This window comes from Musca autumnalis, unplaced genomic scaffold, assembly GCF_047663935.1.
Source record: "Musca autumnalis isolate F117 unplaced genomic scaffold, ASM4766393v1 scaffold_1, whole genome shotgun sequence".
Classification (NCBI taxonomy): domain Eukaryota; kingdom Metazoa; phylum Arthropoda; class Insecta; order Diptera; family Muscidae; genus Musca; species Musca autumnalis.
Genome location: NW_027411644.1, coordinates 89,558,153 through 89,571,932, shown reverse-complemented (window position 1 = coordinate 89,571,932; position 13,780 = coordinate 89,558,153). Strand labels below are relative to the sequence as shown.

The 13,780-nt window shown below is 38.4% G+C and overlaps 1 protein-coding gene across 2 annotated transcripts in view; it reads left to right on the top strand.

The window, feature by feature from the left end:
- Positions 1-10,120, top strand: part of Usp1 (ubiquitin specific protease 1) — a 37,428-nt gene extending 27,308 nt beyond the window's left edge. For both annotated transcript variants that reach the window (XM_073984772.1, XM_073984761.1), the window contains exon 6: positions 4,236-10,120. In XM_073984772.1, the coding sequence (XP_073840873.1) occupies positions 4,236-5,579 (1,344 nt within the window). In that variant the 3' untranslated portion in view covers positions 5,580-10,120. The remainder of the gene's footprint in view (positions 1-4,235) is intronic.
- The last annotated feature ends 3,660 nt before the right edge of the window (positions 10,121-13,780 follow it).

Below are 13,780 nucleotides of genomic sequence, written 5' to 3'. Positions count from 1 at the left end.
GACGGACGGACATTGCTCAATCGACTCCAAATTGTCTGAAACACATTTCGTCCAAACATACTTGGGGTCTAAAACCATTATTTCGATGAGGCACATTTTGCCCGTATGAAAGTGTATATACCCTTCATAGCCTAAAGGCTGAGGGTATAACAAGAATAGGGGGACATAGGGGGACAGATCGTTACACGTTTTGATTTAACTCGCCCACAAAGAGGTATTTTAGGAGATTTAACGATATTATCCGAACGAATGTTTTTGCTGTAACAGATTTTGATATGTTTGTATTTTCATCGTTCTGCTTAATCTGGCTCTGGGTCTATCTCCAGTTCTAGGAATGTGGCTGCTTCGATGAGATATAACCACAAATCTACTGGAGTTAGTTTAGTAGGTTTGACAGGACATATGGTTATTAGGATGGGGATGGTTCTCACGGTAACACCCGAGCAAGTACTGCAACGAAAGCATGTCATTGTGTTGCTGTTCTGGAAGAATCTTTGTCTCCTCACGTAGATGGTCCATTGAAGACATGAGGAGGCAACTTGTTGCTGTTCTGAAGGGGGCATTCTGACAGAGTTGAATATTTTTCCATCATGTTGCAACTTATATTCGAGAACCGTACTGGCGCCGCATAGCTTAGGTTAGGTTATAGGATGCGCAGCTGCTGTAAGTAGCAGCCACTCCACTCGGAGACCTTGTGGTCCATTGTGATCATACTGGGTTTGAGTAGTGTTGAAAGTTGTTATGTAGTTGACGGTGTAGGTGATGGTTGTAGGTGAAGTAGTTGCAGATCCGTTGTGGTGATGATTTATACTGGTGATGGAGTGACAAATAAGCTAAGGAGATGGAGATTAGTTTTGGATAGGAGAAAGTAGGTAGGTAGAAAGTGAAGAGACAGGGGAGAAGTAGAAAAGGTAATAAGAGAGTGAAGGAGAGGAAAGCTGATGATATTTAGAAGGTAGATTAACTAATATATTTAAGTTAACCCGCCCCATGGCCATTTGAGGCCTCTGCAGTATGTTAGCAAGGCTGTGGGGTCGGAAGAGGAGAAGTAAGACAGAGATTCCGTTATGTGAACGCCAAAAAGTCTGTGCCTTTTGACATTCAATATGGGACACAGACAGAGAAGATGTTCAATTGTCTCCGTCTCCTCCACATCCTGACACAGCCTACAGTAGTCACTACTGCTGTTATCCCATTTGCAAGTCATAGATCTAATGTTGCAGTGACCAGTAATGATCCCGACAACAACTCTGATTCCGACTTGCACAACGAGAGAAAAGAAACAGTTCTACGCGCCGAGATTACCGTCCAGATTGACTTTGCAACCCGACGTCCAGGAGCATCTAGCCAAATTCTTTTGGTTTTCTCAACGTAGAACCTGGTGAGTTTATCCATGAAACGACAAAGCGGAGGTTTCACACAAAACGCCATTTGCATGTTGCTTGATTGTGATCCCCGCCTCGCCAGTTCATCCACAATCTCATTTCCCTCAACACCACAGTGACCAGGTACCCAACAAAATCTTACTGACATACCACAGGTTTTCAGGATAGACCTACAATCCCGAACGATCCTAGACTTTATAGTGAAAGACCCAATGCTTTTAGCGCTGCCTGGCTGTTGTTGTTGTTGTAACAGTGTTTTTGCTATGTTTATTTGTTCGTTCCTCTGTTCAATCTGGCTCTGGGTCTATCTCCAGTTCCAGAAAAATGGCTGCTTCGATGGGATGTAGCCACAGATCCACTGGAGTTAGATGGGTAGGTTTGGCGGGGCAGTTAAAAAGGTGTTGTGTGTCGTGCGGGACCATGCCGCATACAGGGCAGATGTTTTGCACGGCGCGATCGATTTCCGTCCAATAAGAATTTAGGCGACTGCAATATCCCGAGCGTAGTTGAGCCAAAACTACTTTAGTTTGTCGCGGCAGCTGACGCTCCTCAGCTGCGATAGATGGAGGGTGTACTCCGAGTACTGTCAACATATATAGTGACTGCCCTGTTTGCTAAGTCCGTCCTTCCCACTAGTGCCTCTAGGGCTTTCAATATTGCAAAGACCTCTGCCTTGAAAACACTACAGTTGTCATTAAGTTTAAACGAGTACCTAATGTTCAGTTCATCAGAGTACACACCAGGACCAGTGCCATCTTCCATCTTCGAACCATCAGTGAAGATAGATAGGCTATCCGGAATTGGTCTGCACTGAACCCATTCATCCCTATCGGGTATTAAAACGTCAAGTATAGTGAAGTCAAGAGTTGGTAAAATGTAATCGGTCTCACCTCCTCTGATTCCAAGCACTAGCTGACTATACAACCGCTGTAGAACGTTTGCATGGCCAAGCAATGAGCAACGTCACATGCCAAGTTCCCTAAGCCTTAAGGCACACCTGGAGGCCTGATACTGTACCAAAATGTCCAGAGGTTGGATATTTAAAACAGCATTTAGCGCCGCCTGGGGTGTGCTTTTAATAGCTCCAGTAATAAGAATTGACGCGGCACGTTGCACACTACTTAGCTTAGAAAGGTTTGATTTATTGCTGAGTGCGTGCCACCAAACAAGACAATCATAGGTTAGGATGGGACAAACCACAGTCCTATGCAGCCAGTGTATTAAATGTGGTTTGAGACCCCAGCTCTTACCTATGGTATTCTTGCAAGAATATAGTGCAATTAAACCTCTCTTTGTTCGCTCCTCGGTATTCCTCTTCCAACAAAGCTTGTGGTCGAGGACCACACCAAGATACTTTGCTTCCGTGGAGAGGCTTAATTGCACACCATCTAGAGTTGATGGAACGAAAGCAGCAATCTTTCTCTTCCTGGTGGAAAGTACCAGCTCTGTCTTCGTCGGATTCACACCAAGTCCATTATGGTGAGCCCAACGTGAGAGCTTCACTAGAGCACCTTGCATAAGTTCAGACAGCGTAGATAAGAATTTCCCGCTAATTAGTATGACTACGTCATCCGCATACGCCACCACCTTGGCTTTTAGCTCGTCGAACTCCGTAAGTATCCCGTTCAGCACCAGAAGCCACAACAGGGGTGATAAAACTCCTCCCTGTGGCGTTCCTCTGGTGACCGACTTCTTTATAGAACTCTCTCCTAAGCTTGAATTGAGCCTACTATCAAGCATTCTATCGATCCAATTTATTAGAATTGAGGGGACACCTAGTGATACTAGCGCAGCATGAATTGATTCAAGTTTCACGTTATTAAACGCGCCTTCTGTGTCTAAGAAAGCAGCTGCATAGCTTAGCACATACCGACCTATCGCCAACAAGATATCTTTATCTGCAGAAGTGCTGCAGCTAGGGACTTGAAAACCTTGTTCCTACATCACTGCTTTATGCAGATAGCTGCGAACATCAGGAAAATCTGTGAAGCGGTGATTAGTGAACCCTCTGAAACTAGGCCAAATAACTTTTCCATGATTGATGAAAATGCGGCGTTGAGAGGTGGTGAAATCGCGCGGTCTGCTGATGGAAACAATTATGGGGAGATGGTCTGACCCATGGCAAACGACGGGTTGACCAGGTGACACGATGGTGATATCTGGCCAACTGTGACACTACGCTAATTCTGGTAGGGATGTCCTCATTGATCTACAAAACGTAGATCTATCAATCTGCTCAGCCAGCACGACGATTTACTGGGGGCTGGTTTGTTCACATGGCATGTAGCAACACAGTTCCTGTCATAGTCCCTCACATGGATGAGTCCAGAGCAACCCCTGAGATGCACCCACTCCCGGCATCTATTGCATCTCACCGAAGTTTAAGTCTGGTGGATGCGGATGTGACAAACCGAACACATCCACATTGGTCCTGTGTTTTCCTCCGACCCGACACGAACCAAAAAATCCGTAGCAGGCATTCCGGGATATGCTGCTATCAACACAGAAAAGTTACAAACACATAAATACACTGAGCTGGCAGCCGCTGGCCGGAACATTTGTGCTGTGTGGTTCCGAGTCAGTCAGGTATCGAAGAGCCCGCTGCCGCGTGATCGGTTGAAGTAATTGGACGCAAAGTGTTGCTACTTTGTTGGGAGGTACCATAAGAAGAAATATGCAAACCGCAAACCTCTTAAGGCAGAGAAAACAACTTAAAAATAAATTGAAATTGAAAAGTAGACATTAAGAGCCTCTTGTAATTTTGTTTAGTTCATCCTTTTTTTGATTACCTAATCAAGCCTAACCTAACATTTTCATCATATGTTTCTTCTTCTTGCTTTGCATTTGCAGAACTCTTGTATAACAAGTGAACGTTTTCGCAATGAAAATAAATATCGTTGTGAACAATGCTGTGGTTATACCGAAGCTATACGATCTATATCCTATGAGGTCTTACCACGCCTGTTAATTATCCAGCTGAGCCGTTTCTCAGGTGGCATGGAAAAAATCAACAGTTACATTCCCACATCGTTTACACTGCAATGTTTTTGTTCGAAATGCTGTGAACTAAGTGATGCCAATAAATTACACATTTACAAGTTGTACAGTGTGATAACACATGTGGGCGCCACCATGTCTGTGGGCCACTATATTGCCTATACCTGTTCATTGGATTGGGCCAATGAGTACATTAATTGTCCCAAGGAACAAAGGCGAAGAGCTAGTCAAGAAAGGGCTGCAGCAGCGGCGGCAGCAGCGGCAATGAATGGTAGTGGTGGCAGCACAACGTTGACTTCAAATTCGATGCAACAGTCGGGCGGACAAACATCATCCACAACGAATGCCAATAATGTGGGTTCATCGTCAAATTCATCATCGTCGGGTGGTGGTGCCACAAGTTTTATAAAAATGATGAAATTTGGACGCAGCAAAGCTTCCAGCAGTGGTGATATGAGTAAACATGTTAAACATCTTAATGGTCTGACTTCCAGTGGCAGTGGTGGTGGTAGTGGAGGCAGTAAGGCCATAACAAATGGCATTGGTAAACTAAGTATGAATAATACAAATTCCGCTGGCGGAACATCATCAGCAGCCACGTCTTCGTCCGCAACCGGTACAACGTCTTCGTCATCGACCACTTGTCCCAGCATAAATTGTTGTGCCATGCGTTTGACAGCCCAACAGCAAATGCATTATCTTCATGCGAATCAAAATAACAGCAACAATGATTTCCACGAAGATCCCAATGGCTATACAAATGGTGTGTCGTCGGGCTATTCTTCCAACTACAACAATAATATACATCAGCAACAACCTCCCTATAACAGTGCAAGCAGTAACAATTCATCGGGTTATGGCAGTACTGGTCGTGCCGGCACCAAAGCCTCATATGCTTCTTCCCAACACTTGCACAATGGCTCCGAGCCAATATGGTATATGTGTGATGATGACAAAATTAAGGCAATGACCCAGAGAGAATTTGAAGAGCTTCTATCGCCGGCAAGAAAAATCACAATTACACCGTATTTGTTATTTTATGCCCGTTACAATTTACAATCTTCTTCGCCACCCAAGTCGGCTGGTGGTTCATCATCATCTCCCGGCCCTGTAACATCATCACCGCAGGCATCATGGTCAAATGAAAGTTTGCAAAGTTCTGGGCATAGTGGTCACAGCAGCGGTATGCGTATGTGAGGTATAATGATGACGACAACAGCAACAATGGGAAAACTTAAATATAAGAGCAATAATACCTTGATTAGTAATCACAACAATAATAATCATACCAATAACAACAGTTACAACAACAACAACAGCAACCATGCAAGTAATAACAGTAGTAAAAGCCTGATTAAATGCAATTGTAAAGAACAGGTAATTTAAGTTAAGAATTTTGGTTTTTGTGAACGAAACACAAATGTGGGAAAACACTTATTTTGACACTTCTTCTCTTGCTTTTTAGTATGCAAACATTGTTGAAAAAAAAAACAAACATTGACAACACCACTCTACTTTATGGTTATGAAATATGTTTGGGATCCAAATTTAAAACGTTATTGTCCTCTCAGTGCATTTCTTTTGGCTACCCATCACCTATATCAGTAGTGATATGTGTTGCTCAAAACAACTCAGACCTTCTTTTCCAAAAATGTTCCTTTTGCATCCATAGGTCCGAGATTTGATATAGCCCTCATAGTAGATATTTTGAAATTTTTATCCTTGTGGCGTTTGGGCTTCTCTAGGGATAAAAAACATTCTTCGAAAAAATTGTAATCCAGGCGTTGGTATCTGAAGATAGGTATTTTAACGGTGTTACGAGGTCTTACCACCCCTGTTAATTATGCATCTCAGCCGTTTCTCGGATGCCACGAATAAAATCAACAGTTACATTCCCACATCGTTTACGCTGCAATATTTTTGTTCGAAATGCTGTGAACTAAATGATGCCAATAAATTTCTCATTTACAGTTTGATAAAACATGTGGGGCCCATATTTCCTTGGATACCTTAGGTTAGGTTCGTTATGCCAAATCTGGCTGCATTGTCTCGATATCATTGTTCCAACTGCCGCATGAAATGGCACAAGGGTGTATGCGATCCGCAAAGTGCCTCTTCCATTCGATGTTGCAATGACCCGAAACCCAACACAAGGTAACGATTGATTTTAACGCTTTCAAGGTGTTCTTACAATTCAAAAACACTGCAGACACAATAGGTGGGATCTGAGTGATTTAAGGAACTCATACATAGTCCAATTTTTTTGGCATTCCTAATGTTTTTGCCATTTGCTTTGGGTAAAAAAACTCCTTGCAGAAAATCGCCGATATAATTTTGCGTTCGTTTTTACCCCGATTTTTTGGAATTTTGAAGGTTCTACTTAAATTCTTTTTGGCTGAAAATTGGCGTTTGGGCTTACTTAAGATAAAAAATTCTCCTTGCAGGATAGATATTTTACTAACTTTACTAATATTGGTTCGGTTCTTTGGTTCCCACAAAAGATCTCAACATTTTTCGCTTATATACAGTTTAAGGGCTGTCCTTGAATCGTTTTTATTTTTGCATATAAAACTTGTGGTCTGTGGCTCGATAAATAACGTAATAGGTTGGGGAGAGGTTAACTCTTGAAAGATAAAGCAGGGGAAGGCAATGGCAAGAGAGGAGTATGCCTGGCCCTTTTTTAAAGGTATATTTTTTTCTGGGGAAGACCATACTTCCCGTGATATGACCCCCAAAATTTAGCAAAGAGTACTGTGCCTTTATTATATCCTCAGAATTGGCGCTAAATAGGGATTTACGATAAAGATGTGCCTCATCGAAATAAAGATTTTAGAATCCACCTACATTAGCTTTGTTCGTCCGTCTAGCTGGCTAGTGATCACAATATCCAAGTTCTAAGCAGGTCTATAGCAAACACCTTTGAGTACCTCCCCCAAAAAGATCAAACATTTTCCATTAAGTGCAGTTTATAAGCTGTTCTGTTATAGTTTTTAAATTTCTACCGTAGAAAGTTCAGATGACCCTGATTAGAACGACATAATTATTTTCCCGGGAAAGTGTGGTCTTCCTAAAATAATAGCCTAAAATATCTAAAAAACGCCTGGGATAATGTATTTATAATGCTTTTCTTAAGCAAGCCCATACTTTCCGAGATATAGGCCAGAAATTTCCCTTCTTTTAGTTCCAAAATTTCGCTTTTCCAAGTTAAGGTCTGTAGTGCGATTCTCTAACACATTTTTGGAGTTACCGACAAAAATCGATAAAATTAAAATACTCATAATTTCGGTAATTAACGATATTATTCGGTAAGTTAGCGACAAATAGAAAGTAGACGCAAAGTTCTACCGATACCAACAGTGTTGTCAACTTTTATTTGAACTTTTAATTCATAATTTTGGGTTTTAATGTTACCGATTTTTGTCGGTAAATCAAAAAAAAAGTTAGAGAATCGCACTACTGTTCTGTGATCGCTTTGAAAGTACATATATTCCAGGGTTCAAGCCTCATAGCTCCTTAAAGCCTTATAATTTTGCTAAAATGGACACCACGCACGCGCTTTTAGATCATCTCTGTTTTTATTTAACTTTTTCCAATTTTAAATACGATTCGTTGGGACTCCGAGGTGCAGTGGTAAACATACCCGTCTTGAACATTGAATGACCGGGTTCGATTCCAACGTTGGCAAATTTTCCCCTCAGCATAATGTAAGTTACATTTCCTGAGAATTTCAGCCATGTTAAACTTCTCTACAAATGATGTCGTTATAGACGACGCACAGACTCGTCAATAAAAAGTAATATATCATTGAGCTAGTATGACTTTTGGGGTACACTCATTGATAAGAAAGAAGTCATCCCTGTGACTTTGGGGACGGTTGTAAGAACATATCGCTCATTTACAGAAAAATCAAGTTTCGAGAAAAACGTGTATTTTAAGCCGATTGAAATTTTATTTAGAAGATTATTACACAAAAAATAAAATAACAGCTGACTTCGTAAATGCAGTATGATGCATCAAATGACATCCTTGTGACCTTATAAATGCAGTATGTCTATTTATAGACATCGTCACGACTTTATAAATGTCACGCGACACGTCATATTGCACAGTAATTGTCAAATTTGTGCAGTGTCACCACTTGTGCTGCACAATAATTGATATTTCTTTAGAAAAATAAAACAACAAACAACTGACATTTGCGAAGAAAACCAGAAAAATGCCAAAAGAAAAAAATTAGAAATGGCGGATTTGTGGTATGCAAAAAAAATAAATTTATTTTCAATAAAAACCGAATTTTAGAAAATTTAATAAACGCAGTAAAATGACATGTCTCTTTTTGACAATGTCTGTGTTGCCACAAATATTTACTTCGTCTTTTTATGATGTCAATACATCTTTGCAATGTAAATATTGCATTTACGAAGTCAGCCAACCACTTGGACCATCTTTTGTAAAGAGCTAGCCAGATACCAGTGCTGAATTTCTGTGTAAGGTCTAACATTATACGAAGTGTCTTAGTGCTACATAAACTCAAACAACTTTTTTTATTGATCCGTTAGAGATATCAACATGAAAATTTGACACAAGATAAAATAGAAGTCGTAGAAAAACAGAAATTGTTAACTCATAAAAGCCATTTTTGAGTTATGCCACTCTTTGAGTAAATGAGCGATACGAATCAATGCTTTCCTGCATTGCATTGCAGTTCACACATGGTCGTTCTTCATTATCTCCATAAAAATCGTGTTCATAATTTAGAGAAGGATGGTATTATTCGAGTAACTGGTGGCATGGAAAATTTTATCTCCACTCCTTCTTATACTTCCGCCAGTAACGTAATTCGCGTTTGGTTCTATCGGTGCCCTTGTCAATGACGGGTGCTGAGATAAACAAAGTTACTTGAATGTATATGAGAAAAGTCTCCCTTGTCCTTTCTGGGATGTTTGTGGAACAATTATAGAAAAAATCTTAATATAGAGCTTTGGAATTACGCACGGGGTAGTTGTGGCGTCAGGAGATTGTGTAAAGGGTATAATAGTGTTGGTTTATAACCAAGTGCTCCCAGTTTTATTGATTTTAAAGCGAAAAGATAAAAAAATTATTTCTAGTGTGACTATTTTAATCAAACGCCTATAAGTATGCAACAATTTTTACGGTTTGCCATTCATCATGTGGGAACAAACAATAAATTGCAAATATATTTTATATATTTATTTAATTGTTTCTTGCAAAGGAATATAATATGTATATGGAAAAGGCAAATTCCATTTCTTCCTTACACGTTTTCCCTTATCTCAAATATATTTCGTTATTGAAGAACATATAAAACACATCTCTTGTTGTTTGTGCAATGAAAAGAACAAGACATGATCGTTGTTTATATGTTTAATATTTTTAATTAGTTTCTTTTGAACAAGAACAAAATCTAAAAAAATTGATACGACTATATTTCTATAATTCTAGCTATACATAAATAATAAAAAAGAGAAGAAATATAACTAATATTTGGACTGATTTGTGACATACATTTGTTATGTACCATATATGAAAACTTACTAATAAATGCAAGTAAAACACACACACCCAACACATAAGTAAAAAGTGTAGCAAATAAACAAGAAAAAAGTTTCACAAAACAAAAAAATCCAATATAATGTAGAAAAATAAAACAAACATTTTAAACACACACACAATTGTTATTGTTTATACATGATGATAATAAAAAATAATACAATTTATCTGCTTGTTCGTTTCAATACACGTTCAAACATTCTCCATCCATCAATCAATCAATCATCGTTAATGATATTATTATAATGATTTAAAGTTAATTTTTTTATTTCAAATAAAAAACAAAAACAGGCTTTAAGTATTGTTTATTATTTTTAAAATTCTCTCTGCCCCTCATTTTAAGCATTTTTTGATTGATTATTCGATACAAAAATAGTGTTTTCTCTTATATAAAAAAATAAATTAAAATAAAAAATATATATATAAAAATACTAATATTTAGCTTAGCTCTCTCTTTAATTTTAAATTAAATAATAATTTCTAATAAACATTTTTGGCTTTAATTTACATTTAAGAATAATGCAAAAAAGGGAAATTAAACAAAATACATAAGCAGCAAATCAAGTGAACACTTTCAAGAAGTAAATAATTAATAATAATGCAATTGTACTAATAATTAAATAAAACAAAAAATAAAAAGAAAACATAATAACAATAATAGTATACAAATTTTATTTTGTTTTATTTTTTTTTTTTTTGAAATACATGTTTATTTTTTATGTTATTTTAAAGGTATACATTAACATGGAAAGGTGAATTTTTTTTTTAAGTCAAATTCAATATTATTCAAAACATAAGGGCGGCTATATTAACTATCCATGTTACTTACTACCATTGAAAAGTTAAGTTAACAGTGCATCTGCAAATAGTCCCCGATATTTTTTGGTTATTTTAATCAATGCGTTATTGATTCCAAATCCCATTTCTTTACTTATCGAAATAATTGCCTCCACTAATCCATTTCAGACAACTTGGAATTCAAATTAGCCATGTTCAGCTGTCGCGATAATTCGAAAGGAGCACTCGATTTGATTAGTAAGTTAGGGTCTCTTACTATTTCACACAAAATTGGACGTACGTGCCTCTTTGAATCTTTCAATCTCACAACATTGAATGCGACAGTTGCTTCTTTTTCAAAATCCGAAGGTGATTTAACCGTTGCCCACATTTAAAAAGATTTTTTGAAACTCCTGCATTCAATTTGTATGAGTGTTCAACGCCCTGTTTTTATAGTAAACGTCATTACCCGTAACATTTTCCATTAGGCTTCTGTCTGCTTTAAAAGTCCAGAATGTCAAGAGTTGTGTTAGATTGTTGTTGTTGTAACAGCATATGATATGTTTGTAAGTTCATTTTTCTGCTTAATCTGTTACTGAGTCTATCTCCAGTTCAAGGAATGTGACTGCTACGATTGTTTGTAAGCACAAAGCTACTGGAGTTAGTAGAGTAGGTTTGATAGTTGCAATTGATAGTGGGAGCCTGTACCGCATGCTGCGCAGTTGTTTTGTACAATGTCATAAATCCTTGGTTTGTAGAAGTTTACACTGTAGCACCAAACTACTCTGGTTTGTCGTGGCAGCTGGCGTCCTCAGCTGGGATAGATGGTATATGGTGGCCGACTTCCGCATTGTCAGTTGCTTTGTATTTGTGCATGAAACTAGGGGTTCTTATATCGATTTCCCCACTACTGCAATTTCATAAAATTACTCTAGTATGGAACTCGATTTAAGAACCCCTAGTTTCATGCACGAATACAAAGCAACTGACAATACGGAAGTCAGCCAGTTTGTGGCATCTGTGTGAATGCTATTCAAAACTGCTTGATATGTTCTCATTTGTAACCTCTCTTTCTAGAGCATAAAGATCCCTCATGACATGCCCGAGTGGGGATCCTACCCACCACATGGTGATTTGGATGACTCTCACGGTAACACCCGAGCAAGTAATTCAACGAATGCATGCAATTGTGTTACTGTACTGGAAGAATCTTTGTAACCTCATGTAGGTGGCCACTGTTGCAGTTCTCACCTTCTGACATATTGCATATTTTTCCATCGCGTTGCACTTACATTTTCAGACCGCACAGACCGATCTATAGCGTTATATGTGGTTAACAATGTTTGTTTGTCCGAACCCCCAAGTGCTGCCGGCTAGGAACTTGAGGACTTGTTCCTACATCTCAGCCTGTTGAAGATAGCTGTCTTGGGGTAGTTAATGGTCGGAATTCTGCAACCATCGACCATGACATTTAGCTCTGTGCTCACCTCTGTCTGCAGTCCACACAGTGGCAGTATATTTAGTGGCGGCGTATATTTGCATATTCCTCGCATGGGAAAAAGATGATAAGATCAGCCAAATAGGAGTTCAGCTTTTCACAAATGACATAAGGAAAGGCATCCGAAGCAAAATTAGATGCTAAAGAAGATACGTAAACGAATTAGAGGGAACCAATTATTTCATTTTCTTAATTGAGTCCTCGACTAATATGGGTAAAGATGATGTGCAGTGCTGCTTACGAAACCCATGCTGATGATCGGCAACTGGATAGCTATTTCTGACGCTGGGCAGGAGTGAATTCTCAAGAGTCTGTGCTACGGGTGACAAAAGCAATGTTGGTGGCTAGCGTCAGGTTGAGAACTTTGATGAAATACTCTACTCCCGGCGAATCCAGCTGTTTCAGCATTACCATGGAGATTCCATTAGGGCCCAATGCTTTGGAGGATTTGGCGTTCCTGATGACATTCGCAACATCATCCATTCTTGTTGTTTTTGTAACGGCTTTGCCTGTATCTCCATTTTTTTCCTTGGGGAAAAAAATTGGTGAAAGTACTAGAGTTGGGAATTTTCGTTCAATTTCGGATCAATGTCCTCATTCAAAAACGAATGAGTAACATAATAAAAACGTGTGAAATTAAGTATACACAGTTTTGTCAAAGAAATTACCGGTGTCCATTGAACGAGATAGTGATCCAGGGGCCTAATTATGTGATTCGATATCGAGTTGTTTCGACCTGAGTACTCAAAGTTGGAATGACAACATTCGTTATCGAGTAAAATTATCGAGTATTTGAGCATAAATTTGCGAGTAATCTCGAGGCCAAATTACCTATCGTAAACAAATAAAATGAAAGATTTCCTTATTGTCTTTTTGTTTATAATGTAAAAATTGTTGTTTGTTGTCGTTTTATAGAAGAAAAACGATGTTAGAAAATAATTGGCAGCATTTTTTAGACAATATAACAAGAGAAATTGGGAAAAGTCCTTTGCAGTCGTTTTGAGAAATTGTGATAAATTTAGAATTAAAATGCATGCTATCATTAACCAAAAATTACTTTTGCAGTCGTTAAAAAATAAGCATTTCTGGAAAAAAGAAAATATTTAATATTATTAGCCTTTATTGTAAAAGGGAAGTACATTTTAAACATTTCATCCCCCGTTGTTTACCAAAGGAAATATTCTCTCAGAGAGGCTAATGCAAAACATCCACCAAACTCTCTCTCATTTATTTTGAGAGAGGTTTATTAAGGTAGATGTATCAGCAATCCGTTACAACAGTGTCAAAAAGATTTTGCAAGAATTAATAATTTTCTTATTTTCATAGCACAACTTCATTCCGAAATTATTATTGAATGTATTGTTCAACAAATTCCACAAATATTTACATTTTTCATTCATAATTTTGTTTTGTTTTTTGTTCTTGCTTTCAAAAAACACCTTTTATTACATCTACCTTCTTAATCAGCCCAATTATGAACGGCATCTCACCGTGAGTTTTCTCTTTCTCGCCTCCTCCCCTATTATAAACATCATATCGCCGTGAGTGCTGT